Source organism: Rousettus aegyptiacus, unplaced genomic scaffold, assembly GCF_014176215.1.
Source record: "Rousettus aegyptiacus isolate mRouAeg1 unplaced genomic scaffold, mRouAeg1.p scaffold_m13_p_20, whole genome shotgun sequence".
Lineage (NCBI taxonomy): Eukaryota > Metazoa > Chordata > Mammalia > Chiroptera > Pteropodidae > Rousettus > Rousettus aegyptiacus.
The window spans coordinates 1,092,653-1,118,913 of record NW_023416296.1 but is presented as its reverse complement, the minus strand read 5'-3'; the positions used below and the strand labels follow the sequence as shown (position 1 = coordinate 1,118,913).

General features: G+C 64.6%; 3 protein-coding genes across 4 annotated transcripts in view; 1 reads left to right on the top strand and 2 right to left on the bottom strand.

Moving 5' to 3' along the window:
* Positions 1-1,342: 1,342 nt before the first annotated feature.
* The window catches only part of TSPEAR (thrombospondin type laminin G domain and EAR repeats), a 38,699-nt gene continuing 13,780 nt past the window's right edge, over positions 1,343-26,261 (bottom strand). Inside the window, exons 2-11 of the mRNA XM_016143522.2 lie at positions 17,554-17,792; positions 16,021-16,111; positions 15,204-15,357; positions 14,147-14,278; positions 13,386-13,612; positions 12,215-12,401; positions 11,021-11,250; positions 5,289-5,476; positions 2,795-2,896; positions 1,343-1,767 (exon numbers count right to left, since the gene is read on the bottom strand). Coding sequence (XP_015999008.2) covers positions 1,614-1,767; positions 2,795-2,896; positions 5,289-5,476; positions 11,021-11,250; positions 12,215-12,401; positions 13,386-13,612; positions 14,147-14,278; positions 15,204-15,357; positions 16,021-16,111; positions 17,554-17,792 — 1,704 coding nt within the window. The 3' untranslated portion in view covers positions 1,343-1,613. The remainder of the gene's footprint in view (positions 1,768-2,794; positions 2,897-5,288; positions 5,477-11,020; positions 11,251-12,214; positions 12,402-13,385; positions 13,613-14,146; positions 14,279-15,203; positions 15,358-16,020; positions 16,112-17,553; positions 17,793-26,261) is intronic.
* Positions 19,463-20,608, bottom strand: LOC107510157 (keratin-associated protein 10-3-like). The gene is made up of 2 exons (XM_036238138.1): positions 20,088-20,608; positions 19,463-19,757 (listed from the first exon to the last, which is right to left on the bottom strand). Exons 1-2 carry the CDS (start codon positions 20,525-20,527, stop codon positions 19,463-19,465), a joined length of 735 nt encoding a protein of 244 aa, XP_036094031.1. The 5' UTR covers positions 20,528-20,608.
* On the top strand, positions 23,763-24,575 carry LOC118614910 (keratin-associated protein 10-3-like). Of its 2 annotated transcripts, XM_036238135.1 has the most exons (2): positions 23,763-24,165; positions 24,256-24,575. In XM_036238135.1, exons 1-2 carry the CDS (start codon positions 23,763-23,765, stop codon positions 24,573-24,575), a joined length of 723 nt encoding a protein of 240 aa, XP_036094028.1. The 2 variants fall into 2 exon arrangements, with proteins under 2 accessions (XP_036094028.1, XP_036094027.1); XM_036238134.1 differs by having other exon boundaries at positions 23,763-24,575.

Below are 26,261 nucleotides of genomic sequence, written 5' to 3'. Positions count from 1 at the left end.
ATCCCAGTTAAAGCCCTAACCCCCCAGCAGACCCCAAGAGCTGCGGCTTATCCCCTACTTCTCTCTCCCCATAAGCCGCTAGGCCCAGACAGAACGGGGCCCCTGGCTGCCCAGGGCAGGGACATGGCCAGGCCTTGGGGACAGTGACAGCAGGGACGCGGGGGTCCAGAGGGCCTGACTTGGAGTGAGGGGCACACCTCTGTCTACAAAACACCGAGTGTACATGGAAGGGGTCCACGTGTGTGGGATCGCCCGGGGGACGCTCTCTCACAGGTCCCTGGCCTGGCCCCAGACCACCCTGCCCCGGCCCTTTGCTGTCCTCCCTGGGGTCAGCCCCAGCACTCCCTGAGGCACACGGCCCACTTACTGGTCTGAAGGAGGCTCTAGAAAGATCTTGTCTTGTGGAAATGAAGAGGGCCCCAGTTCCAGTCTAGGAACCCCAACTCTGGCCGGACAGGGGAGCTTTGGGCTCGGCGTACGTCCGCTTCCTGCCGTGGACCTGACCACAGGGAGCAGGGCGCAGGCTGGCCGCAGCTCCCACTGTGCCCTGGCTGTGCGGCCGTCCCCCACAGCGCAGTCACCCTGCCAGGCAGGCCGGGTGGACAACAGAGTTGGCCTGGTCTCACTGCCACCGTGGTCTGGCCGTATGTGGACCCCACGGGCCTTCCCAGCAAAGCCTCCGGTGTGGGGCAACACTCCTCACTGGAGCCCCTCTGGTTGGGCTGGTAACCCCCCATCCAGGCTCCCAGAATGCGTCACATCCCCCCTGGAAGCCGCCCAGGGAGGCAGGAGGCCCCGCCTGGTGTAGGGTCAGAGGCCCTGGACAGGGAGGAACAGAGCGAGCGCTGGCCCCGAGGCGGGGTCCCGGTCCGTCCTGCGCACCCACCAGCCCCAGCGCCTGGGCACAGAGGCACCAGGGCCCTGCCCAACGCAGCGGCTCCCATGGGTGCAGCCTCTGGAAACGGGGCGCATGCCATACACTGCTCGAGATCCGCCCCACCCTGACCAACCTTCACAACATCCACAGGCCACAGGCCACAGGAAAGTGTCCCCTGCAGAGGGCAGGTGTCCTCTGTCCATGCTGGTAACGCAGGACCCGAGGGCCAGGCTCGCTGCGGGGGCGGAGCCGGGCCCAGGCCCACCGACCACGCAGACGCAGCGTGCCCTGTGCAAAGGGCGTCATAAATATATTTCAGCACAGACAGAACGCAATAAATAGCTGGTGTGGAAGCAGCGCAGCGGCGAGCCTGCTCCCCACCTGGGCTCGCCAGCCGGGACAGAGCGGCCGGGCTGCGAGGCGGCGCCCCGGGGAAGGTGACCAGGCCCCGCTGCTTTTGAGGTAAAAAAAATTGTATGAACTTTTCCCATAAAGCGAAATCTCTGCAGGATGCCCAGATGTGCAGCGTAACTCTGGGCTCCGCCTGACTTCCCAGAGGCCACGTGAGTCTGGCCGTCACAGCCACCGGGGTGGAGACGTCCCCAACCGGACAAGGGCCAGGGCCAGCGGAGGGCGGCTCATGAGGCGACACTGCGGGGGTCGGCTGCCAGGGTTCCCGGGGCTCCTCGAGGGGCTCTGAGTGCGACGAGGCCAGCGCTGTCCCTGGGGCGGGACGTCAGCCGGTCCTGAGCCTCAGCACCCGGGACAGCGGCTCCTTGGCGCTGGAGTAGATGAGGTAGGAGCCGGCCGCCGTGCGGAAGGTCTCCCAGTCCCGGCAGCCGAAGGTGGGGAGGCGGTGCACCGCCACGAAGCCTTCGTAGCCCTGCCACCTGCGGGGGAGACAGGCGAGCCTCAGGCGCGGGGGCGGGGGCAGGGGCGGGGGCGGGGGCGGCCCGTGCCAGGAAGCCACCTCCTGCGGGCGCCGCGAGTAGGGGCCACGCGTCCCGCTGCACGCGCTGCTGGTCGTCATCAGAGAGCCGGGCTCGGAGCAGAGGGAAGCCGAGTCCCGAGGCTGGCCCCGTCCACCCCCTTGCGGCCCCTCGCGCCCCCCAGGGCCCCGCCCAGCCCGGCGTGCCCGCGGCAGCCCCCAGGCCTCCGTGGGAAACGGCGGGGTGGTCTCTGTTAGGCTGGGCTTCATTTCAAACTGGATGGAAGTAAAGCCCGAAAGAAAACCACGGAACAACTTTGTTTCCTGTTAAAGATGCGACAGCATCAGCTAAGCCGGGAACATGGGCGGCCGGCGATTCGCTAAGGGGGCGCACAGCGCCAGGGGGCGCCAGCCCCAGGGATGCGGAGAAGCCCCCCTGACGCCCCCACACCCGGAGACGACCCGGGAAGGACCACGCAGCGCCGAGGGCTCCAGACAGACCCCGCAGACGGGAGGCAACCGCTCACGTCCCGTCAAACCACGTGACGCTCGGCCGGCTCCTGTCAAACCTCACCGTCAGCAAGACAGGGAAACGGGTGGAGACTGTTCTAGAATTGTCCTGGGATCGCCTAATTAAGGAGACTAGGTAAACAGCAAAAGCGTCGGAAGAGGCGAAGTCGCTGTTATCCGCAGAGGCGGCCGGGCTGCTAGAGTTCCCACAAGGCTCCGGCTCAGAAACCCATCGGAACTGACCGGGTAATCTGGTCAGTGGCCGGACGCGAAAATCAACTGTTGCCATAAGTGGCAGGAAGTGGAACCGGGAAACTGGAGGCACGGTGCTTGTGACCCTCAGAAGTGGCGCTGCCGAGGGCGCCGCGGTGCCTTCGGGCATGCCGGGCGACCTGCTGGCCCGAGGCCCGCGGCTCGCTCTGCGCCCGCCCCAGGCGGCCCCGGTCGGGCGGGGGGCTTCAGCCCCTGCAGCTCCTCACCTGTAGATGACACTATTCACCGAGAAGGTGTTCCCGTCGAAGGAGTTGGCGACCACCAGGAAGTAATCTTCTCCCACTGAGAAAAACTCCCAGTCCAGGGCGCTGCGGGGGGAAGGGCAGGCATTGGGGGGCAGATGTTGGGGGGAGTTAGGAGGCAGCGGAAGTGTTAGGGGAGGCGCGAGGGGCATTAGGGGATGTGTGGGAGACAAGGGGTGTTAGAGGAGGTGTGGGGTATTAAGGAGGTGTGTGCATGTTTGGGGGTGTCAGGGGAGACATGGGGGGCACTAGTGGGGTCGTTAGGGGGTGTACGTCAGGATACGGAGCCCTGAGGTGCTGACGAGCTGCCTTCGGCCAGTTCTCCTACCCCCAGAACTCGGAACTCGGGGCCCAGGTCCCACCCCAAATCCGCAGAGGAGGGTCGGGCCTGAGGGGTGGTTGTCTCAGCTACCAGGGACTTGGTCTGTTCTAGGAAAATTTAAAAATTCTTTTTAAACTTTTAATTTTAAAATTCACATAAAACGTGCCGTCCTAACCATTTTTACGTGCACGGTCTAGCGGCGCTGAGCGCGTTCTCACTGCACAACTGCCACCACTGCCGGACACCAGGACCCAGTCGTCCCAGACCGGCACCGTGTCCCCTCTGGACACGCCCCTCCCTCTGCCCCCCAGCCCCTGCCGCCGCCATCCGCCCCTGTGGGTGTGGCTCCACTGGGGACCTCCACGACAGGCACCGAGCGCACAGGGTTTGTCCTTTTGTGACCGGCTCGCTTCACTCAGCACGACGTCCCCCAGGTCCATCACGGCACCAGCGTCCCTCCGTCCTCAGGCCGAGCGATGTCCCCGCGTGTGGACGGCCACACCGGCGGGACTGCGTGGACGACGGACGCACGGCTCGCCAGTGTGGCTGGCGCCTCTGTGCGGCGGGCAGTCTTTCGCCCAGAAGAGGCCGGGACACTCACGGGTCCCGAGCTCAGAGTCACTTGCTGTGGACTCACAGCACCCTGGGGCGGCAGCTCGCGGACGCGGGCCAGGAGGTCGCCCGTGTGCCCCCGGCCCGTTCCCCGACACCGGGCGGTGCCGATGCAGAAATGCACGTGGAGGCTGCCTGCTCGAGCCACACGCGGCTCCCCGTCGTGGACCACAGCCTCCGGCCTCTGAGGGCGAGTCTGCGCAAGACGGTCAGTTCCGAGGCACCTGCCGAGCGGCTGCCCGGAGGAACTGCCCTGGCACCTACCCCCACCCCCGTCCCCTCGCTGATGGCCGCGGGCCCTGTGCCCGCTTTGCAGATGAGGAAGCGGGGGTGGGAGCCCCACGGCTGGCGGGAGTCAGCCCGATGCCACGCCAGGCTGGTGCGTCTGCATCTGGTGGCCTCATTCAGGCAGCAGGAGGCCACCCTCTCCTGAAGACCTGCCCTGGGCTCTTCCCTGTGGACAGCTGAGGGCGCTGGCCCGGAGCAGGGTGCTCAGACAGGACCCAGGAGTGACGGGGCCCAGCGGTGCCTGGGGACACCGAGGGGCAGGCCGAGGTCAGCAGGGCCCTGGGGCTCCTCACTCCTTCCCTCCTCCACTGGCCGGGGTCACGTGCCGGGCCACTTCCAGCCACGGCCAGCTCACGGCCAGCTCTGATTCAGCTCCAGAGAGTTGACCGCGGCTACAGTCAGTAGGGAGCCACTGGCAAGGTGTGTGGGCCGTGGCCACGGTGCGGGTCCACGTGCGTTACTCCTCCAATCGTAGCTGGGTTCTGCACCCGAGGGCCCTAGGTGAGGAGCCAGCAGTGGAGTCCGGCTCATGGCCAATGTCATCAGCACCTCGGGGCTCAAGGGCGTCGCCATGGCTTCCTGCCACTGCCTGTCGTGCGAAGTGCATTTTTATTCTTCAGAAACACACCATGTGGTCCAAGGGCAGAAGCAGCCCGCACGCCCGTCAGCGGACGATGTGGCCCGCCCGTGCGCCACGCGCCACGGGGCCCGTCACGGAATGAGGCGCCGACAACGGCTGCAGCCGGAGGAACCTTGGAAACGTGATGCTGAGCGAAAGACGCTGGTCACAAAAGGCCGCATGGCACACCTCCCCTCCTCTGAATGTCCACCGCAGGGACACCCCCGGGGACGGGGAGCCGAGCGGTGGCGCCGGGCCTGGAGGCCGCGCGGGAGAGGTGACAGGTTGGGGTCTCTGTGTGAGCTGACGGAAGCTTCTGAATTCACCTGTGGTGGTGGTTGCGTGTGTCTGTGACTTTAACGACAGCCACTGAATTGCAACAAACAAACACACAAACAAACGAACCAACCAACCACGCCACCTGAAATCAGTTGAAGCCAAGATCACAACCATGAGCCACGAAAGCACTGGCCCTGGAGGTTTGCAACACGCGGGAGCGGGAGGCCACGTCACCCGTCCGAGGGGCGCGGGCAGCTGTCCGTCCTGGCAGCCACCGCACTCAGCCCGGGGACCGCCACGCCGGCCCTTCCGGCCAGCCGCGGGCCGCCCGGCGGTACCTGCAGGTCGGGATCTCCTGGAACTTGACGAACATCTGCGCGGTGACGTTCAGCTCGTAGATGACGGAGTTGATGACGTAGGAGTCGTTCTGCGTTCGCATCTCCACGTCGTAGCTGTGGCTGTTGGCGACGGCGAGGAAGACCCTCTCCCCGATGCGGAAGACTTCCCAGTCGGCAGCCCCGAACGTCTGGGAGGGGCGAGGGCGCAGGGGGCCCGCGTGAACAGGGGCCCGCGGGGACCACGGCGGCCGTGCCCACGTTCCCAGCCCCGTCCACCTCTGCTCCCCCTCGCGAGCGGCGGTGCCAGCTACGCCCGCTCCAGCCGCGCCGTCCGTGGTGACTGCTTCTTAGCCACCTGTGCCGCCCGCCGCCCACACCCCGGTGCTGCCGCCCCGCCAGGTCCAGCTGCCACGACGCCTCCTCCAGGAAGCCCTCCCTTCTTCCTCCGGTCTGGCCCTGCACACCAAAGCAACCCCGGGGCACCGCTCACATTTCCCACCACGTGTCCCTGTCTGAGCTTCTCCTTCGGCTCCACCCATGGCCCCATCTCTGGGTTCCGGGCTCGCCCCACCTCATAAATCACTTGTGCCCCTTGAGGGTGAAGCGTGCAGGTCGGCAGGGCAGAGCTTTGGCACAAATGGCCGGCTGCGGGGCCTTTGCCCCAGACCTTGAGCTGCACGAGCTGACTGGCATGCGCGGCCCCCACGGAGGAAGTTTATGTCTCGCTTACAGCAGCGTCTCGGGGGCAGTGGTGGTTTGGGTGCCCAGGGAGGAAGGGGAGTCCCGCCCTGTCCTGAGCCGAAGAGGCGGGCAGGGGCAGGAACGAAGGGAGACGTTTTCTTGGGAAAATAAGGGGCAGGCGCAGGGACACAGGATGACAGGCCAGGTGGCAGGGGCCTGTGGCCGCTGCGAGAGGGTGTAACCACTCTCAGCGGTCCTGAGCCGCCGCCTGTGGATGCTGCGGGGGGTCTCGGCTCCCATGTACACACAGGGGGTTGAGTGAACACCATCTGTCCCCCGAGGCTGGTGAGCGCTGCGGAAGTTCCAGGGACAGACGTGGCATTGAAATGGGCTTTAAACGTTTTTCCTCTGGACGTTCGGCTTCTGACACAGATGGAGACACTTAACACTAGACTGACCCTGTGCGCTCGGATGCAGCACTTAGACAAAGCACCCGGCCATCTGAGGCTCTGGAGAAGGGCCAAGGGCAGGCAGGACCTGGTGAGGGGGTGGGGTGCGACCCTTGAACGCATTTATCTGGCGTCTCCTCTGAGGACACTCCCTGTGGCACGTGGCATGGCACTCAGGTGGACGCAGCAGGCCGGTTGGACAGAGCAGTCAAGGGCAGAGTTTGGGGCTTGCAGAGTGCCTCTGGTGGGAGGGGACGGCCCAGGAAGGAGGGAGCCCGGAGGTGGGGCCCAGAATCCCTGCACTAACTTCTTGCAAGTCCTCGCCCGGCTCCCGCATTGCACACGTGGGGCGAGATTCCAGGGACTCAGGGACAAACCGCAGCTGAGAGGCTGAAAGGTCTGGCCAGAGGCTTAAACAGCTGGGGACACAGCAGCGCTGAGACCTACAGCCAAGAGAAGAAACGGTGAACAGAAAGCGCCCCACGCTGAGCACGTCGGGGGGGGGGGGGGGCTGGCAGACAGACCTGCGCGATGAAGCTCCGTGGGGAAGAGGGAAGCGGGGAGCGATGAGACCGGGAAGCCAGAGCCGCAAAAACGCCGAAGGGGGCCAAACAGAGCTCCCAGCCCTGGAGGGGGAAGGTCTCTCTTCATGGACGCACGGGGTGGGGCCGCGATCCAGACAAAGAACCAGTGACCCAGAGGACAGGCCACTGGATATGATCCGACCGAAGCACAGAAGGCAAAAAATATTACGGTAAAAGTGAACAGCGCCTCGGTGACCTGTGGGGTAACAGCAGGCAGTCCCGCCCACGTGCGATTGGAGTCACAGAAGGAAAGGAAGAGAGACTGAGGCGGGGAAAAAAATTCAAATAAATGCCAGCTAAAAGTTTCCCAAATTTGATTAAAAATGCCAAAGTAAGAGAATCAGAGACCCAAAACAGAGTAAACAGAAAAAGCCGCACCTAGACACATCAGATTCAAATAGCTGAAAGCTGAAGATAAAGAGGAAATCTCAACAGAGGCCAGAGGAAACGCACTCAACTCGGGGGGCCGATGAAACCCGAATTCTCTCCATAGAAAAATGTCTTTCAAATGACCGAAAGCAGAATTCTACAACCAGCGAAAGCAGCCTTCAAAAACGAAGGTCACATAAAGTCACTTTCAGATCAAAGCGACGGATTGAGTTTCCAGCAGCCCCGCTTTACGCGGCGGCCGAAGGACGACTCTGGGCCGAGGGTGGGTTACACCAGGTGGGGGCCGGACTCCGTCGGAGGGACGCAGAGGACACTGGGAGCCGTGTGCGCGTGGGTATGGAGGACGGCAGAAACAATGACCAATGCGGACCTCACGAGTAGGAGTATGTCCGTACTAGCCTGATGGATAGGGAGGGTAAGTAAATTATTTTGTGGTGAGGCTACTACACTGTATGCGAAGGATAGCATGAACTCAAAACATTGCTACAAATTGAAACATTCGTTGTGATTATTGGAGCTACACATTAAATTGATACAAAAAAAGAAGACAGAGAAGACTGTGTATGTCACAAAGGATGTATAAAGAAATCCTAGATAGCGATAATGAAAAGGCAAAAAAAATTAAATATATACCAGAGACTTGAATAGATGTTTCACAAGTAAAACTACAGAAAGCCAACGAGCATGTGAAAAGGTGCCCGCGACCTCTAGCCATGAGGGCATTGCAGCTTAAAAACCACATGGCGATAGCACTTCACACCCAAAGTGTGAAACTAAAAATACAAAGCCGGGCGACGGGAGGATGCGGAGCTGCCGCGCGGAGCACGTGAAACGGTACCGCCGCGTCTTAAAAACCTCAAAAGTTAAACTTAGAATGGCCCAGAATGCCACTCCTCGGTTTCCACTAAAGAGATAAAAAAATATGCCCAGAAAAGCCTTGCATGAGGCGCCCCGGGTAGACTTATTCATAAAAGTCAGAAGCTAACACGGATCCCGAGCCCGTGGGCGGAGAGATGGAAACTCTTTCATGCAACAGAGCGCTACCCGGAGGACGGAGGTCGTGGTGCGTGCGTGCAGCACACACACGTACACACACGCACACACAGGGACGCCGTGTGTGTGCGCACACATACACACATACACACAGGGACGCCGTGCGTGCGTGCAGCACACACACGCGCACACAGGGACGCCGTGCGTGCGTGCAGCACACACACGTTACACACATGCACACACAGGGACGCCGTGCGTGTGCAGCACACACACACACACACACGCACATACACACGGCCCAATGCCAGTCCGCGGAAGCGGTCCCACTGGGGGACGATTAGGCAGGCACAGCCGGGCAGCGACGAGGGAGCCGCTGACGGCGAAGGGGCACCAGGGACCCTTCTGGAGTGAGAGAAACTCCATAGCGGGGTACACCTGTGGGGACAATCAAACGCAAACTCTGAACAGAAAACGCAGGGCTTCTTGCCCAGTGGAACGGGAGCCGGTTTCCTCCTGGTCTTGGAGCCAGAAGGGGCGCTGTTGGTGGCCCTATCCTTCTGTCCCCCACCCCTAGGCGTGCGTGAAGGGGGGGCGGTGGGCGAGGAGGGGCCGCAGGTGGGAGGGGCCGGCGGGCTCCGCCCCCAGCGTTCCCCCGCAGGAATGGGCGTGGCAGCCACGGCCGGATCTGCGTTCCCCCGCCGCCTCTGAACCTGGGAGAATTTGTTTGGGCTGCGTTAGGCCAGCACTCGGGGGCTTTCCCTCGCCCTGTGACCACTGCCGTGAGGACGGGAGGGCGCGTGCGCCCGCGGGAACAGGGACGGGACGACGGCCCGCGTTGGAGCACATCCCTCCCCAGCTCGGGGCCGGGTCCCAGCAGCGCCCCGATGTGGGCGGGGGCTGCGCCTGGGGATGCAGGGGTGCCCAGGCCACGCAGCGGGTTGTCCCCGCGGAGGCAGAACCGGCCCCGCTGCAGGGGCACACCTCCTGACCGCCCAGCGAGGCCTGAGCTTGGGGACAGCGGCACGGTTCTGGAGCCGGACCGGCCGGGGCGGGGCGGGGCGGCTTCCCTTCTGGCGGGTTCCGCACGTGCTGCCTGGCCAGCCTTCCTGTCCCGCGCCCGCCGGCCTCGGCGCCTGGCTGGCTGGGTGCGGCGGGCATCGGTCTGCGGGACGGACCTAGGCGCGTCTACGGGGCGCCGTGCTCCCCGCGCCCAGCAGAGGGCGCCATCGGCCCCGCAGCCCCGCGCAGCCCGCGAGCTGCGGACGTCCCGGGTCTGGGCCAGGGGCTCCTGGACCCCACGGGTCCGGACCTGGCCTGAGAGCGGAGCGCCTGCGTGTAAGCTAGCACAAGGCTCACGAGGCCAAGGACAGGGGACCCGGACACCTGGCGGGGACTGACCCCTCGCTGGCGCCAGGAGCGCGGCCGAGGCCTTTCTGGGTCAGCACGTCCTCGCCTCAGCTCGGCACCGTGAGGTGGCACCATTCTGTCCCCGGGCCACCCACAGCTTCTGAGCGAGCTCAGAGACCCCGGGGGGATGCGGGGCCTGCAGCTCCCTCCGCCGCGTGGGTTCGTGGAGGGCAGGCCCACGTGTGGACGGCCACTGCGACTTCGCAGAACCCGGACGGGGGCGTCAGGCTGCGGGGTCGCGGCGCCCCCACCCGCGCTGGGGCACCCTGTCAGTGGGACACGGAACGCGCGTGCTCACGCCCGCGTGCATACACGTACACGCCCGCATGGTACAAGGGCCAGGAGCTGGTGGAGAGGGCGTCGCCAGACCACCGGGGCTCCCTGGACTCAGACAACTGGCTCGGCCTGCGCCGCAGCGTGGAGGCCGCGCGCACGGGGGCAGGGGGGGGGACGGGTGAGGGGGTGCAGGGGGAGCGGGGTGCTGCGGCTGTGGGAGCACAGGCTGAAGAGCCCTGGCGCGGAGGAGGGCCAGGGCATGGCTGTGGTCATTCCAGTGGCAGGACAACCTCAGTGCCCCCCTGGGGTGCAGTCCCTGCATGCGAGTCACACCAAAACAAATACGGCCCCTCCACCACGCGCCCCTCCAGGCTCATCCAAGCGAGGCAGTGTGCATGGAATGTTCTAGAGGGCGTGAATCACTCCAGCATGCCCCACCGACCTCTCTGCCAGGCTCTTCCCCTATGTGTTTAGGAAACGGCCTGCCCTGCCCATTTTCCCAGCCCCACAGGATGGGGTGGCAGAGTCCCCTGCTCTGTCCCCTCCTCCACCCCAGGCTGCTGGCTCACAGGGACGGCCCACAGGGACAGGCACACCAGGGCAGTCCCTGCCCAGGGCGCCAGGGCGAGGGCCTCGAGGCACTTCTGGCAAATGAGGGGACGGATAAGTGAGCAAAGGGGTATCCCAGCAGCACCCGAGGGAGGAGGGCGCCCCCTGCTGGCAGCAACGTCCTCTCCTCAGGATTCTGACGGGAAGCCAGGTCACTGGGAATGACCTCAGCCCCAGAGCCTTGAGTGGTAGGGGAGGGGCGGCGCCCAGGGCGGAGGGTCAGGGGCGGCGCCCAGGGCGGAGGGTCAGGGGCAGCTGGGGCCGCCAGACCCGTATCGCCGGGTGCTGGTTCCGGGCCGCAAGCGAGGCGGGGCCCGGGGGGGGGGGCTGGTCGAGGCCTTACCAGGAAGGACTGGAAGAGCTGGAAGGAGCCCACCAGCCACACGTACAGGTGGGAGTGCACCTTGGTGGACGTGCCGTTGAAGGCGTTGGCCACCGCCAGGAAGGAGTAGGGCCCCACGGTGAAGAACTCCCAGTCGTAGGCGCCCGACGTGCTGATGGTCTGGTTGGGCTCGAACAGGCGTGTCCTGGGGTTCCACTTGTAGATGACGCTGTCGATGTTGTGGTCGTCACCTGGAAGCCGAGTGCCAGGTGGAGGGAGGCGACAGGGTCTCCAGGGCCTCGCAGTGGCCTTGGAGGGCCCGGCTCACCTGGCGCCCGGCCAGCCCAGCCAGGCCAAGGGCCGCTCTGCGTGTGGCCCTGCGCCCGCTCCCTCGCCAGGCCAGTGACGACCCTCCCGGGCCCAGGGCCACACCTCCCGCCCTCCTCAGGCCCCCTCCAAGTGGCTCCAGAGCCGCCCCCCAGCCTTGCCTCACACCGCCCAGGGTGCCCTTTGCCCTGATTCCCCACAGGCCGGGCACCCTGCCCCCGGCGTCCCTCTGGGCCGGCCTCCCCTGGAAAACTCACTTGCTGTCCTCGGGCTCCTGGGGTCTCCCTGCCCATCGGGGTGGTGGGGGCCCCTCCCAGGCCCCCCACAGAGCTCCTGGCAGATCTCAGACCAGGGGTAAATGCCGAGCCACAGAGCCTGCACCAGGCCTGCACCAGAGACGCGAGTGCACCGCAGGCCCCCGGCAACCCTCGGGGCACGGGCCGGGGCGGAGATGGGCGATTGGGGGGTGCCTGGTCACCCCGGATAGCGGCTGGCCCTTGCCAGCCCCTCCCCACACGTCTCCCCACTACACTCAGACCTTACAGTTTGTGTGCCCCGGGAGGAACAAGGCCCCGCCCCGCCCTCAGCCTGTCCCCACCCACGACCCCAGACACTGGGCCTTCCCAGCTACATCAGCCGGAGCCCCAGAGGGGCACTTGGTCAGCGGGCGAGTCAGCTGGTCGGTTACTTAGTCTGCGGCCAGCTGGCCACTCTCCTGAGGGCGGGTACAGACCCCGTGTCTGTCTTCCTGTCTGGACAGGTGTGGAGTTGCTCAGGTGTGTCGACCCTCAGAGGCACCACCAGGAACTGGGCCGGTGTGACGTTCTATCGTTGTTAAGGAGCCGACAATGAGCCTTGCCCCTATGGGGCTGAGGGCCTGGGCCCTACCTTCCCGGTGGTTGGCCACGGCCAGGAAGTGCTCCCCGGCCACCTCGAAGGCCTCCCAGTCCCGGGCGCTGTGGGTGGGGACCCTCTGGTAGGGCGCGAACCGCAGCCTTCTCTGGCTCCACTTGTAAATGACGGAGAACTCCTGGCCCTTGTCATTGGGGTGGAAGTTAGCCACGGCCAGGAAGACCTGCAGCAGAGACGCAGACGCCTGGTTCCCGTCTTGGGCCCGGCCTGGCGCCAACGGTTCCCAGCGGCCAGGGACGGAGGCCGAGCCCGCAGCGCCGCCGCCGAGGCCTCGGCTGGGGGCCCCTGGGCGGCTCGGGACCTGCGCGGCCCGCTCCGGCCCCACACGCGTGTCCGCGTTCACCAGCCCGTTGGTGCCATTTCTATGCCCCAAACAGGAAAAGGTTTGCGCACAACTGTGTCTGTTTCCGTGGGGCCCGGAAGCAGAAGCCCAGCTACACCCTGCGCGTGCCTAGGTAGCCAGGCAGACGGCTTTCCGCGTACATTTCTGAATTTCCCGATTTTTCTTCGATGTAAAGTTATCGTTTTTGAATAATGAACACATAAAAACCTTTAAAACATCATCAGCCAAATACCCGGCGAGCAGGTCACCATTCACCAGGCCAGCCCGGGGTGGCAGGGTGGGTTTGCTCACTGGTTTATCCCCAGGGGGCCCTGAGGTGCAGACATGGCTGTCCCCGGCAACTGTGTGGTGGTCAGTGAGTGATCTGGGGGACGGGCACGGGAAGGGGACCCCAGGGACCCCAGGGAGCTGGGAGGGAACATTCCCCCACCCCTCCACCCCACCCCCGCAGGGTGCACAGCCGGATGCCCAGCGCAGGCCTGACCGGAAGCGGGGCTGCGTGCAGGGCCCCACACCTGGGGTCTCCCGTGTCCCGGGGTGGGGGGCCACTCTGAGATGATTTCTGCATTGCAGATGGTTCCAAGGCGGAGACCCCAGCATGGTTATAATTTAGGGAGGACGGGCGCACGGAAGACACACGGCTTGGAAACGCCCGTGCGCGGGTGTGTGCGCACCTGCGGACCCCCGCCTTGGCGGGCGCGGGGACCCGCGCGCCTGGATGTGTGCCGGGACAAGCTCCCCTCCCCCCCCCACGCTTCGCGCAGCCCCGACCTCCCGCCTCCGGGGCTCGCAGGGCGGACTCGCCTGTCTCCCGATGGTGAAGTGTCTCCAGGACTGCGCCTGGTGCGTGCGGAAGTCCTGGTAGGCCGCGAACTTGCCGTCGGTCCATCTGTAGATGGCGGACGTGGCCTTCCGGTTGGCGGTGGCCAGGAAGAGCCCGGCCCCGGGGATGGTGAAGACCTCGATGCCAAGCGTCTCGGAGCGCGTGAACAGGCTCTGGTGCTCCTCCACGAAGTCCAGCTTCTCTTTGGCTGGGACGGAGACGCGCAGAGCCGGTGAACGCCTCCGGGAGCCCAGGGGACCCTCCCGGAGCACGACCCCGGGCGTCAGCATGGGGCGGGGTGGCTCCCCCGGGGCGGGTCGTCCCGTGGGTGACACTCATGAGCCGTTCCCCGTGCCGGCCACCGCCCCGGGAGGCTGTGTCCTCAAGTCTTCCGAGGGTGGACTCGAGCCGGAGCGGGTCCCCTTGCCCTGCGGACGCCCCGCGCGGGCGCCCACGGCCGCCTGGACGCGCCCTTCGCCACAGGACCACGGCTGCCGCAGCAGCGCCTGGCTTCCTGGGGCTGGCGGGGTCGAGGGGAGCGCTGGCCCCCCACGAGGGAGCCATCCCCAGGAGCCCCCGTGTCCGTCCCAGACAGGAACGAGGGGAGAGGATGCGCCCTGCCAGCCCCAGTGTGGTGCCCGGGGTGAGGTGGCCTCTCTGCTGGGGGTGGGTCCCCATTCCCAGTGACGCCGCTGTCCGGAGCGGAGCTCCTCCCCCAGTCCCCGCCCACCCGCCGGCTCACCTGCCAGCACGGAGACCCACTCGCTGCCCACGCACAGGTACAGCCCCCTCTGTCTGGCGTCGAACCAGAACTGGGCGTCCTCCATTTTGGTGCACAGAGGACGGGACCCCAGCGTCACCTTCATGTTGGTTTCTGGGGACAGACAAGGAGGATGGGTGGCCGGTGGGACGCTGCTCCCTGGAGGGGGTGGTCCTCCCTTTGCCCTTGAAGCCGGCGGAGGACCCTCTCAGGGGTCTTAACCGAGGTCCGCGGAGGCGGAGAGCGAGGCGCGCGCCCCGGGGGCGTCCGCGCTGCGGGCGGGACTCTGCGGAGCTCCCCGCCGGCTCTGGAGGCGGCGTCTTCCCCTGGATCTGCAGCTCCCCTGAAAATCCTGCCTGAGCACGGCCGCCTTGCTCACCGCCCTGGGACCGGCGGCCAAGAGTTCCCCTAAACTTCCATTTTGCTTAGTTCGTGGCATTCTGACCCCCTCACGTCTCGTAATTGTGCCTTCCTCTCAGGCAAAGCATGCGCGTCCTAACTTCAGAGCGACGTCTGCACTGCAGTCCGGCCGGAGGGCCCGGCTGCGACAACAAACGTGTCCTCACCCCCTGGCAGTGCCCAGCCCCGCCTGGCGGCCAGGCGCCTGCCCAGGCTTCCTCCGCAGGCCCTGGGGTTTGGAAGCATGGTTCCAGGGTCGAGTCACGGGGTCACCGAGCTGGGGTGGCTCCAGAGAGGGTCAGGCTGTGCCCCCACCTCCCTCTGGGGCTGGGAGGGGGACTGGGATTCTCCACGGCGGGGGGGGGGGGGGGTGTTGCCGTTTAAATAAAGTCACCATTGGCATTTACATGGGGACCCTCTGGGCTAGGGGGTCATCGCTGGACCCCGCGGTTTGGCTGCCAATCAGAGACGGGAGGCAAGAAAGGGCCCTAGACCCTGCTCTGGGGCAAAGCGGGCAGCCGGTGGGGGTCAGAGGCTCAAGAGGAAGTCTGGCGGGTGGCGGGTGGCAGCAGCGAGGGCTGGATGGCTGCGGCCCCTGACCGCAGGGATGTTCCCCTGACCGCGGGGATGTTCCACTGACCGTAGGGATACTTCAGCACCTCGTTGTCTTCCGGTTCCCCCGTCAGGCCCTGCAGGACGGGGGGGATGGACAGCACGAGCTCGGCGTTCCTGCACGGGCACAGCCTGGCAGTGGCGTCCGAGCCGGGCAGCAGGACCAGCTGCCTCACCAGGCCCTGCGGGGGGGGGGGGGGGGCGCAGCGTTCAGGCCCCAGGGCCGGCCAGGGCTGGGTGGGGCCGACGCACCGCCAGAGCTAAGAGAGAAGGGTCTGCATGTGGGGGGTGTCGGGAGCGCCAGTGGGGAGCTGGACACCTTCTAAGGTAATTAAACCCCAAAGGGATTTTTTTCTGTGGACTAGGGTGACTGGCCTGCATCGCTTATCCACTCATCTGTCCGTCCGTCCAGCCAGCCAGCCATCACCAGTCTGTCCAGCTATCTGTCCATCTACCAGTACGCCCATCCGCCCGTCCATTCGCCTGTGCGAGGATGCCATCAGTAGACACTCGCGGGGACTGTGTGTCGGACAGTGGACATGCAGGAAACCAAAGCCCCTGAGGCGGTCAGGGCCACGGTGAAGAGACAGCCCCTGGAGGGCTCCGGGAGGCCCGGCCGCGGGTCATCTTCTCAGCGTGGGAGGGGCGGGCAGGGCAGGGCAGGGTGTGACACGCGGCGGCGAGGCCGTGTGTGCAGAGGGGCCGTGCAGGGTGTGCCTGGCGCGTGTGGGGCTCCGCTGTGCCGAGTGTTCCCCGTTCCCGTCCGTCACGTGCAGCAGTCGGGGCAGCAGGCCGCACGCGGGCGGGAGGTGCAGGCGGGAGGCGCGGGCGGCACCCCCACTCACCGTGAACAGGCCCTTGCTCCTCCTCCGGCTGCCGATGAAGAAGCGAGCTCCTCGCACCGACAGGGCAGCTGGGAAGGGCACATCGGCAGCGCTGGAAAAGGCGGAGGAGGGTTTTGGGGCCGAGGGGGGACAGTGGCCGCCCATCTGTGCAGACCGGGGCGGCAGGAACGAAGGGCCACGGGACTGGGCCGTGCGAGCGGCAGGAATTCAGCCCCTCGTAGTCCTGCCGAAGCTCTTGGGGGGCCTCCCTGCCCCTTCCAATGCTGGGGGCTCCTGGCTCATGACCAAATGGCTCTGCTCTCTGGCCACATTGTCACATGGCTCCTCTCGGATCCTCTTCTCATAAAGACACCAGTCACTGGATCGGGGCTCGCTGCGTGCCAGTGTGACTGCAGCCTAACTGCAGAGTTCGGTCTCCACACGAGGCCCATTCTCAGGTCCTGGGGGACGCCCTAGCCCAGGACAAGGGTGTCTGGCAAGGGCGCATGCTGGGGCAGTGGTCAGCGGCCCCCGCCATCTCACAGAACCTCGGGGGGCTTCTGCGGGCACAAGTCCCCGGGCCGACCAGCCTCCGCTGGGCCCGGGGGGCAGATGATGTCGGGACGGATGGTTCGCCTCCCTGGTGAGTCCGGGGCGTTGGAAGATGTGCAAGTGGGGGCCAAACTCCAGGGGCCGGCGAGAAGGCGGGTGCCCTGCTGGAGGGGGCAGCATGGCTGCCCAGCGACCCCTGGGCCACGAGGCCGCGTCCTCTTGTCAAAGCACCTGCGCCTTCCAGTCTGCCATGTGGCCGCAGCGCCCCGTGGCGGGGGAGGGGTTGGTACAGGCAGGCGTGTTTTAAAAAAACGTATAAATACTGCGGATTCTTTTTATTATGGCATAAGTTTCATAATAACCAAGCAGAGTAAGGTTCCACATATTTGATATAATGATAAATTTAATGTGAACTGGACCGTTCGTGCTTAGAGTTTCCAGCCCCACTCGGCAGGATGGCAACTGAAGGCCCTTTGAACTGTCGTCAGCTGGAGGGGGTGTGGGGACGCACCCCTCCCAGGTCGGCTTGCTGACTTCCAGGCCGTAGATGGGGACCAGGAGGCGACCAGGACGAGAAACCGACTTGGCTTCTGAGTGCCGGGTGCTGTTCAGGCCGCGAGGCGTGGCTCTGAGTGCCTGCCCTGCCCAGCCGCCCTGGGCCTTGGCCACGCAGCTTCCTTTGGGGTCTGGCAGCTGAGTTCTTCCCCACGGCCCTGTGTGGCCTTTAGCCCAGGGAACCGCACCCCCCGAGGGCCCGCCTGGCCCAGCTCCGGCTGCAGCCCAGGCCGTGGGCCGGGCATTGGCGCCCGCCCCGCCCCCGCGGCCTTACTGGAGGCAGGTTCACCGTCCACTCACCGATGACCCGGGCACTCGATCACAGTGGATGTTTCTAACCTTGACCCACCGCAGCCTGCACTGCATGACACCGGCCAACCCTGGACGGCCACACGGGACCCGGCACACAGCGCCAGGCGACCCACTCCCCAGCATCCTGGTACCTACATGTCCACAGGAACGCCGCAGTCCGTCGTGAGGGAAAAGGAGCTTTCAGACACAGCCAGGACCAGCGTGTGCCACTGGCTGTCCATCAGGGCGGGGCTCCAGAAGGACACGCGGGTCTGCCAGGCGCCGGCCGCGTCCTCGCTGAGAAACAGGAAGTGCAGCCGCGTGGGCGAGAACCTCAGGCCCAGCAGCAGGGCGTCCGGGCCCTCTGCCAGCACCGAGAGCAGGTACTCGTTCGTCTGCAAGAGAGGCGGCAGGTGAGGCCCGGCAGGTGAGCGCGGGCAGGCGAGGGTGGGCAAGTGAGTGCAGGCAGGGTGAGGGCACATTAGGTAAGGTGGGCAGGCAGGATGGGCCTGATGGAGTAACCATGTCTGCGATAAAACTCGGTGCACTGCTCACACCTGGGAGAATGGCTACTCTCGAAGGAACAGAGAGCGGCAAGCGCTGGCAGGGTCGCGGAGAGACCGGGGCCCGCGCGCAGTTGGTGGGCACACTAGATGCTGCTTCAGCTGGGAAAACACCACACAGCTTCCTCCGCTTAATACTGAGTCGCCACGTGACCCAGCAACCCCGCTCCTGGGTGTGAACCCCAAGGAACTGAAAGCAGGGACTTAAAGAGATGTTTGCACCCCACGTCACTGCCGCATCCTTCACAGGAGCTAAATCATGGATGCAACCCGGTGTCCCCCTGTGGTCCATGGACGAGCAAGGAGCATCGTTCAGCCTCGGGGAGGAAGTTCTGCACCAGCATGAGGACCGTGAGGACCTTATGCCCTGCAAAACGAGCCAGGCGGAAAGACAAACGTCGTGTGATTCCACTAACATGAGGTGCCTGCGGAGGTCACGTTCATAGAGATGTAGATGGCGGTGCCGGGCGCTGCGGAGGGGGCTGGGCAGTGAGTGCTTGATGGGGACAGAGTTTCACTCAGGGAAGATGGAAAAGGTTCTGGAGATGATGGTGGTGATGGTTACGCAACACTGATAATATGTCTAGTGCCACTTTGCATATAAACATGGTTAAAATGGTAAACTTCATGTTAAGTGTATTTTAACAGAATTTTTAAAACCACGCATCCCACTACCGGCCTCCCCCTCCGCCCCCGCGATGGTGACCTCAAACGCAGCGTGAACTCGAAACTCAGCAACTGCAGCACAGCTTAGAAACAACGTACACAGTCCGGCTGACGGCACAGGAACAGGGCGGACCTGATGACGTGTAACGGCAGTGAGAAGTCTGCCATCCCCTACTCTAGCACGAGGGAAAGGGCGAACAGCTGACAAGGACCAAACCGGAACCCAAAAGCACCTGCCCAAAGGAGCTGCAGAGTGCGACTTTCTTAGCGCGTCTGCGGAGCACCACGCACGCCTCATTCTGTGATGTCATTCTAAGGAAGTGAAAAGCCACCTTGGTCCTCGTGTTTAATTTAGCGCCTGATTCGGCGAAGTCCACTTGGCTCAGCGTGGGAAACACGGCCTCTGGCCACTGCTTTGCTGACATTCCTGGGTGAGGGCCAGAGTCCCAGCGTGACCTGCTCAGAGGAGTCAGGTCACACCTTGTGGGAGGGCTCAGTCACTCTTCCCAGGAATGCTCGTGGCTGCAGAGGCCCCTGTCTGCTCAACACCATGTGTCCCCTAACCCACCACCATGAAGTCACATGAGAGAAGCAATCAGGTGATGAAGTAAGTTTATTGGGGTACCCGGGGAGGTGATGACAGAGAAACTGGGAGGGAAGGACAGGTGACCCAGGGGCAGGTGGTCAGGTCAGGACAGAATGCCGCAGGCCCGGGGAACCCTGTCCAGGTGGGGGAGCCACCTGACACAGGACAGGAACAGACTGAGGGGTGGCTGGGAGGACTGAGGTCACAGGGTGGGACCTGGGTCAGGCAGGTCCTAGGGAGATGTGTCCGGTCAGCAGCAGGACTTCTGGGCGGAGGCGGGGCCGCAGCAGGCCACGCGGGAGCACGCGGGGCGGCAGAGCAGGGACACGCAGGAGGCCGGGCGGCAGCAGCTGGGCCGGCAGGAGGCGGCGGGGGCACAGCAGGAGGAGGCGGGCACGCAGCAGGCGGGCCTGCACACGGGGCGGCAGACAAGGGACACGCAGGAGGAGGGTCTGCAGCAGGACGCGGGGCAGGGGCTGGGCTGGCAGCACGAGGGGGCTGGGCAGGGGGCGGCCCCGGAGCAGACGGGCACACAGCACACGGGCCTGGAGCAGACGAGCGTGCTGCAGACGGGCGTGCTGCAGACGGGGGTGCCGCAGACGGGGGTGCCGCAGACGGGCGTGCCGCACACGGGGGTGCCGCAGACGGGGGTGCCGCAGACGGGCGTGCCGCAGACGGGCGTGCTGCAGACGGGGGTGCCGCAGACGGGGGTGCCACAGACAGGGGTGCCGCAGACGGGCGTGCCGCAGACGGGCGTGCTGCAGACGGGGGTGCCACAGACAGGGGTGCCACAGACGGGGGTGCCACAGACGGGGGTGCTGCAAGTGGGTGTGCAGCAGATGGGGGTCCTGCAGACGGGGGTGCTGCAGACGGGCGTGCTGCAGACGGGGGTGCTGCAGGTCAGTGTGCAACAGACAGGTGTGCTGCAGCAGGTACTTGTGCTACAGACGGGCACACAGCAGGCCTGCTGGCAGGGCGAGGAGGTGCAGCAGGAGGGCTGGCAGCTAGACTGCGGGCAGCACAAGGCCGTGCAGGAGCTGCTGCAGGCTGATTGGCAGGGGCTGAGCCCACAGGCCGCCTGGCAGCAGGGGCTCGACACGCAGCTCCCTGGGGTGCAGACGAGGGTCAGGCTGGGGGTCAGGGTGCAGCAGCTGGGGACACAGCAAGTGGGGGCACAGCAGGAGGGGGCGCAGCAGCTCTCTGGGCTCTCGTCCACCTGCAGGGAGTCAGTGCAAGAGTCCCAGGCACCGGGCAGGCAGGCGGGGACGGCATAGTCGAGGTCGCTGGAGCAGACGGACAGGGCGGAGGCGGCCATGGCGGGTTGTGGAGCTGGAGGTGAGCTGGGAGGAGGGAGTGAGTGTGAGTGTGTGAGTGAGTGTGTGAGTGTGTGAGGAGCCTGGGCTGTCCGCTTTTATACTCCTCCCTGGCTTGTTTTCCATCGCGAGGCCCCACGCCCCTTCCTTGTTTGTGCTGGGACTCAGGGAACTCTCATTAGTGCCCGTGCTGCGTTTCGTTCTGTGAGGCGTCGCTCAGCCATAAACTCCTGCTGTGTTTTGGGGTCCGTGCTAAGCTGCTCTGGTCTGTGCCGTCGGGGGAGTGCATGTGTGAAGTTGGCTCGCGCCGGGCCGCACTGGCCGTGTGGCGTCCTCTCTCCCCTAATCCAGCAGCGTTGTGTGACAACAGGGACAGGTCCTGCGCACACCAGGGACTCTGCTCTTCCGGCGCCGTCGCTGTCAGAGTGCGAGCTGCAGAGCCCAGGTCAGCGAGGGCCTGAGGCCGGGACGTGACTCGCCGCGGGGCCCCAGCACCCCCCGTGGTGCAGGGACCTCCCCGGGGCGCGTGGCAAGCCGGTGGCGTGGACAGTGTGGTGGCGCACCGCCGTGTCCTCCCTGGGTGGGCAGTGCACATGCCTGTCGTCCACCTGACGCCGGGCCGGCCACGCCCTGCCACGCGGGCTGCATCTGCCCCACACCACGGAGCTGCGCGTGTGCCGCAGCGCCCCCTGGCGCCGCTGCAGACGGAGCAGCCGCGGCCACCCGGCCTCCGACCCACAAGGATCGCTTGTGCTTCCTGTTGATGGTCTTGACTGTTAGCAGGAAAATTCCTGGGGCCACCCAGCCAGACTGCAACGTCATCGACTTCTCTTTTCTTCTGCACATAATCTCCACGGGGCTTTTGGGGCTCTGCTAGGTCGGTTTCCCTCCCTCTGGTGCTTTCCACCTCCTGAGTGTGTTCTCTGTGCAGCAGGTCTCCCCGTAGGATGATCCCGCCGTGTGCCAGGTGGCCCCGGGTGACGGTCCGCCCGTGTGATGGTTCCCCCGCCTGATGCTTCCGCCGCATGATGGTTCCGCCGCGTGATGGTTCCCCCGCGTTATGATTCCCCCTCGAGATGGGTCCGCAGCGTGATGACTCCCCCGCGTGATGGATCCGCCGCGTGATGGTTCCCCCGCGTGATCGTTCCCCCGCGTTTTGCTTCCGCCGCGTGATGGTTCCCCCGCGTGATCGTTCCCCCGCGTTTTGCTTCCGCCGCGTGATGGTTCCCCCGCGTGATGGATCCGCCGCGTGATGGTTCCCCCGCGTGATTGATCCGCCGCATGATGGTTCCCCCGTGTGATTGATCCGCCGTGTGAAGGTCCCCCCGCGTTTTGCTTCCGCCGCGTGATGGTTCCCCCGCGTGATGGTCCCCCCGCGTGATGGTTCCCCCGCTTGATGGATCCACTGCGAGATGGTTCCGCCACGCGATGCTCCCCCCGCGTGATGCTTCCGCCGCGTGATGGTTCCCGCGCGTGCCCAGTGACCGGCGTGATGGTTCCCTCGTGTGCCAGGTCCCCCTGCGTGCCGGGTCTCCCTGGGTACGGCATGGGCACCAGGCTCGAGCCTTCAACGACCACGGGCAGCCACGCGTGGGGAGCCCGGGCGCCCGAGGGACGCGCTCAGCACCCGGCGCCCAGCGACCCCGCACCGCGCCGCGGGCAGGGACCACAGGAGCGGCGGGCGCCTCGCCCGGGGACAGGCTGGCGGGACGATGTCCCCGCGAAGTCTGGGCTTCAGACTCTCACCCTTCCCGCCATCCTGTTCCCACATGGCTTTCCACTCAGGCCTCTCAGCACCTGGGAAGAGTATGGACGGCAAGACAGACGGGGAGAAATTCAACTGAGTTGTGGGCTGTGTTGATTTTGTTTGTTTTCTGAGTTATCAAAATAATATAGATTTGAGCCTGGCCTGTACTCAGACATATATATATATATAGATATAGATATATGTATGTATGTATGTTTATATATATTACATGCACATATTACATACATACATATATATATAGTGCATATGAGGGGGGGGGAGGGAGAGCGCGCAGACATGTCTGCTTCCCCACGAGTCGGAAGGCCGCGACGCACCTAGCGGGGAGACGAGTCGCATGCGTGGCTGAGCGGGGGACGCGGCCCGGCGTAGAGCAGGACGCGCGTCCAGTCAGGTGTCTGTGAACAGAGAGCCACCGCGAGCGGGCCGCGTGTGCTCGGCGGGGCGGCATTGCTACCCCGGCGCGCACGGTGGCTTCGCAGGAGGCCGCGGCCAGGGATAACGGGAGCGGGCGGCCGAGTGTGAGCGAGTGTGCGTGTGTGTGCACAGTGAGGGGGCAGATGAGGGCTCGTGGAGGGGGCCGACCCTGAGCAGGGACGTGGCTGCGGCAGACAGAGTGCGAGAGGCGCTGTTCGCGGCCGCACTTCAGACGTGTGTCGTGTGCTCCATGCGCTCCTCGGTGGCCCTGCAGGTACCTGCAGGGCAGGCGGCGGACCCGGGTCACGGCGGGGAGGCTGTGTCAGAGAAGAGTGGGGAGCCCCGGAGAGGAGGCCATCGGCGAGGGAGGCGACGACTATGACTCCACCAAAGTCCAGTCCCGGAGCTCCGCGAACTAACGCACAGAAACCGGACACGCAGGATACTGTCATTGTCCCCCAGAGGACGGGAGCACGTGATTCGTCCTAGAATGCCAACCCCTGTGGTCTCTGGAGCTCGAGGACACGTGGAAAGTGGATGCACGGACAGGAGCCCCCGGAGGGAGGGTCTCTGGTGATGACAAATCTGAGCTCCGGCCAAGAGGTCCGGGTCCTGATGTCACCAACGCCCTGGCCTCCGGTTCCCCGCTCACACAGTGGCGGCAGTCCTGTGTCCCCAAACATGCGATGTTTAAACCACGAGAAACATTCTGAATGATGAAAACCGGCTGCCTGCTGACTGTGAAGGATCAGCACCCCGGCTGCGCCGGGGAGCACCCACCACCCCACGCCCACGCTCGGAGGACGCTCCTGGGACCCTGCCCACCCACTCCTGCCTCCCCAAGGACACAATGGGACAGGTTCCTGAACGAGACGATGCAGGAAGTTAACGAGCTGGACGACGTCCCAGGCAAACAAACACGAAGCCGGAAATGGGGGCTGAGGTGCCTGGGACACCGCGCCAGGAGAGTATAAGAGCCGCCAAGCCCGGAACCTCACACACTCATCCTCACACTCACCGCCTATCCCAGCTCCCCCCCAGCCCCACGACCCGCCATGGCCACCTCCGCCCTGTCCGTCTGCTCCAGCGACCTCAGCTACGCCAGCCGCGTCTGCCTGCCCGGTGCCTGGGACTCTTGCACTGACTCCCTGCAGGTGGACGAGAGCCCAGAGAGCTGCTGCGCCCCCTCCTGCTGTGTCCCCAGCTGCTGCACCCCGGCCCCCAGCCTGACCCTCGTCTGCACCCCAGGGAGCTGCGTGTCCAGCCCCTGCTGCCAGGTGGCCTGCGGGCTCAGCCCCTGCCAATCAGCCTGCAGCAGCTCCTGCACGGCCTCGTGCTGCCCGCAGTCTAGCTGCCAGCCCTCCTGCTGCACATCCTCGCCCTGCCAGCAGGCCTGCTGTGTGCCTGTCAGGTGCACGCCCATCTGCAGCACGCCTGTCTGCAGCACGCCCGTCTGCGGCACCCCCGTCTGCGGCACCCCCGTCTCCGGCACCCCCGTCTGCGGCACCCCCGTCTGCGGCACCCCCGTCTGCAGCACGCTCGTCTGCTCCAGGCCCGTGTGCTGTGTGCCCGTCTGCTCCGGGGACGCACCCTGCCCAGCCCCCTCGTGCTGCCAGCCCAGCCCCTGCCCCGCGTCCTGCTGCAGACCCTCCTCCTGCGTGTCCCTCGTCTGCCGCCCCGTGTGCAGGCCCGCCTGCTGCGTGCCCGCCTCCTCCTGCTGCGTGCCCGCCTCCTCCTGCTGTGCCTCCGCCACCTCCTGCCGGCCCAGCTGCTGCCGCCCGGCCTCCTGCGTGTCCCTGCTCTGCCGCCCCGCATGCTCCCGCGTGGCCTGCTGCGGCCCCGCCTCGGCCCTGAAGTCCTGCTGCTGACCGGAAACATCTCCCTCGGACCTGCCTGACCCAGGACCCACCCTGTGACCTCAGTCCTCCCAGCTGCCCCTCAGTCTGCCTGTCCCGTGTCAGGTGGCTGCCCCCACCAGGACAGGGTCTCCCGGGCCTGCAGCGTCCTGTCCTGACCTGACCTCCTGCCTCCCAGGAGGCGCCTCCACCTGCCTCTGGGTCACCTGTCCTTCCCTCCCAGTTTCTCTGTCGGTCACCTGACCATGACTCCCAACCTGTCATCACCTCCCCAGGCACCCCAATAAACTCACTTCATCACCTGATTGCTTCTCTCACGTGACTTCATGGTTCGGAGGGGTGGGGGCCACACGGTGCTGAGCAGACGGGGGCCTCCTGCAGCCACGAGCATTCCTGGGAAGAGCGACTGAGACCCCCCAAGGGGCCATGGCCTAACTCCTCTGGGCAGGTCACGCTGGGACTCTGGCCCTTGCCCAGGAAGGTCAGGGCCTGCTGAACCCACGCCCAGGGCTCCCCGAGGCTTGTTGCCCGCATATGGGTCCTGGTCTAGGGCGTCCTCAGGTCCTCGGACCGTTTCACCCACTGTCCCGCCCGGGCAGCCCACCCCCCAGAGTCGCCCGTCTGGAGCCGGTCTGGGACTCAGCAGTGCCGCCTCTCTGGGCCCGGGGCCCCCCTGCTGTCCGCCCGCAGGTCTAGCTTCGGCTGAGACCTGGTGGGCGAGGGAGGAGCTGCCCCGAGCTCACAGGACTGGACATGGAATCTAACCATGAAGTGTGCAGCGCGGGGGTCACAGAGTTGCGATTCAGGCCTCAAGGTGGCGACGGGTGCGGACGGCGGCTGCTCTGCGTCGGTGCGAAGGCGGCTCCTCGGGGCGCAGGCTGCCCGGGGTGCAGCTGTCCAGGAGCATCGCCCAGTGGCCTGGCACACACGTCAGCTCCGTGTGCTATTTCACTTTCTGACGTTTCGGTTAACAGTAAGTTTATTTCATTTTCAACTCTTTCTTGCTACTGTGTAGAAATTCGATTGGCTCTCGCATGTGGACGCTGCATTGTGTAACCTTGCCGAGTTCACTCGTGATCTGATAGCTTTTTTGCACGTTCTCTGTATGATGACAACCATATTAAATATATTGAGACTTGTTTTATGGCCTAGCATATAATTTATTTTGGTGAGTGTTCGATATGCACTGGAAAAAAAACGTGAATTCCGCTCTTGTTGGGATGATATATTGCATAAATGTCAAATAGATCAGGTTAGTTTGTGGTGTTTTGGGTTTTAGTGTTTTCTATATACTTATTGATTTCATCGAATTAAGAAAATATCTGGCCATCATCTCTTGAAACATCTCCTTGGCCTCTCCCCCACCTTTTTTCCCAGTAACTTTAATTGGATGTGTCTTAGATCACTTAACATTGGTCCCCAGGTCGCTGAGGCTCTGTGAATATTTCATTATTTCATCTTTTTCTCAGTGTCCTTTGGTTTGGCTCATTCCTACGGCCGCATCTTCGGGTCACTTGGTCTGATCTCCCGCAGTGTCTAATCCACTCTCGAGCTCATCTTTTTAATTTTTTACTGTCGATGTTGTATTTTTCAGCCTTCGGAAGTCCATTTCGTCCTCTTTCGTATCCTCCGCTTCTCTCCTCATCATGCTCATGTTTTCCTTTAAGTTCCCGAACATATTTATAGTGGTTGTTCTAA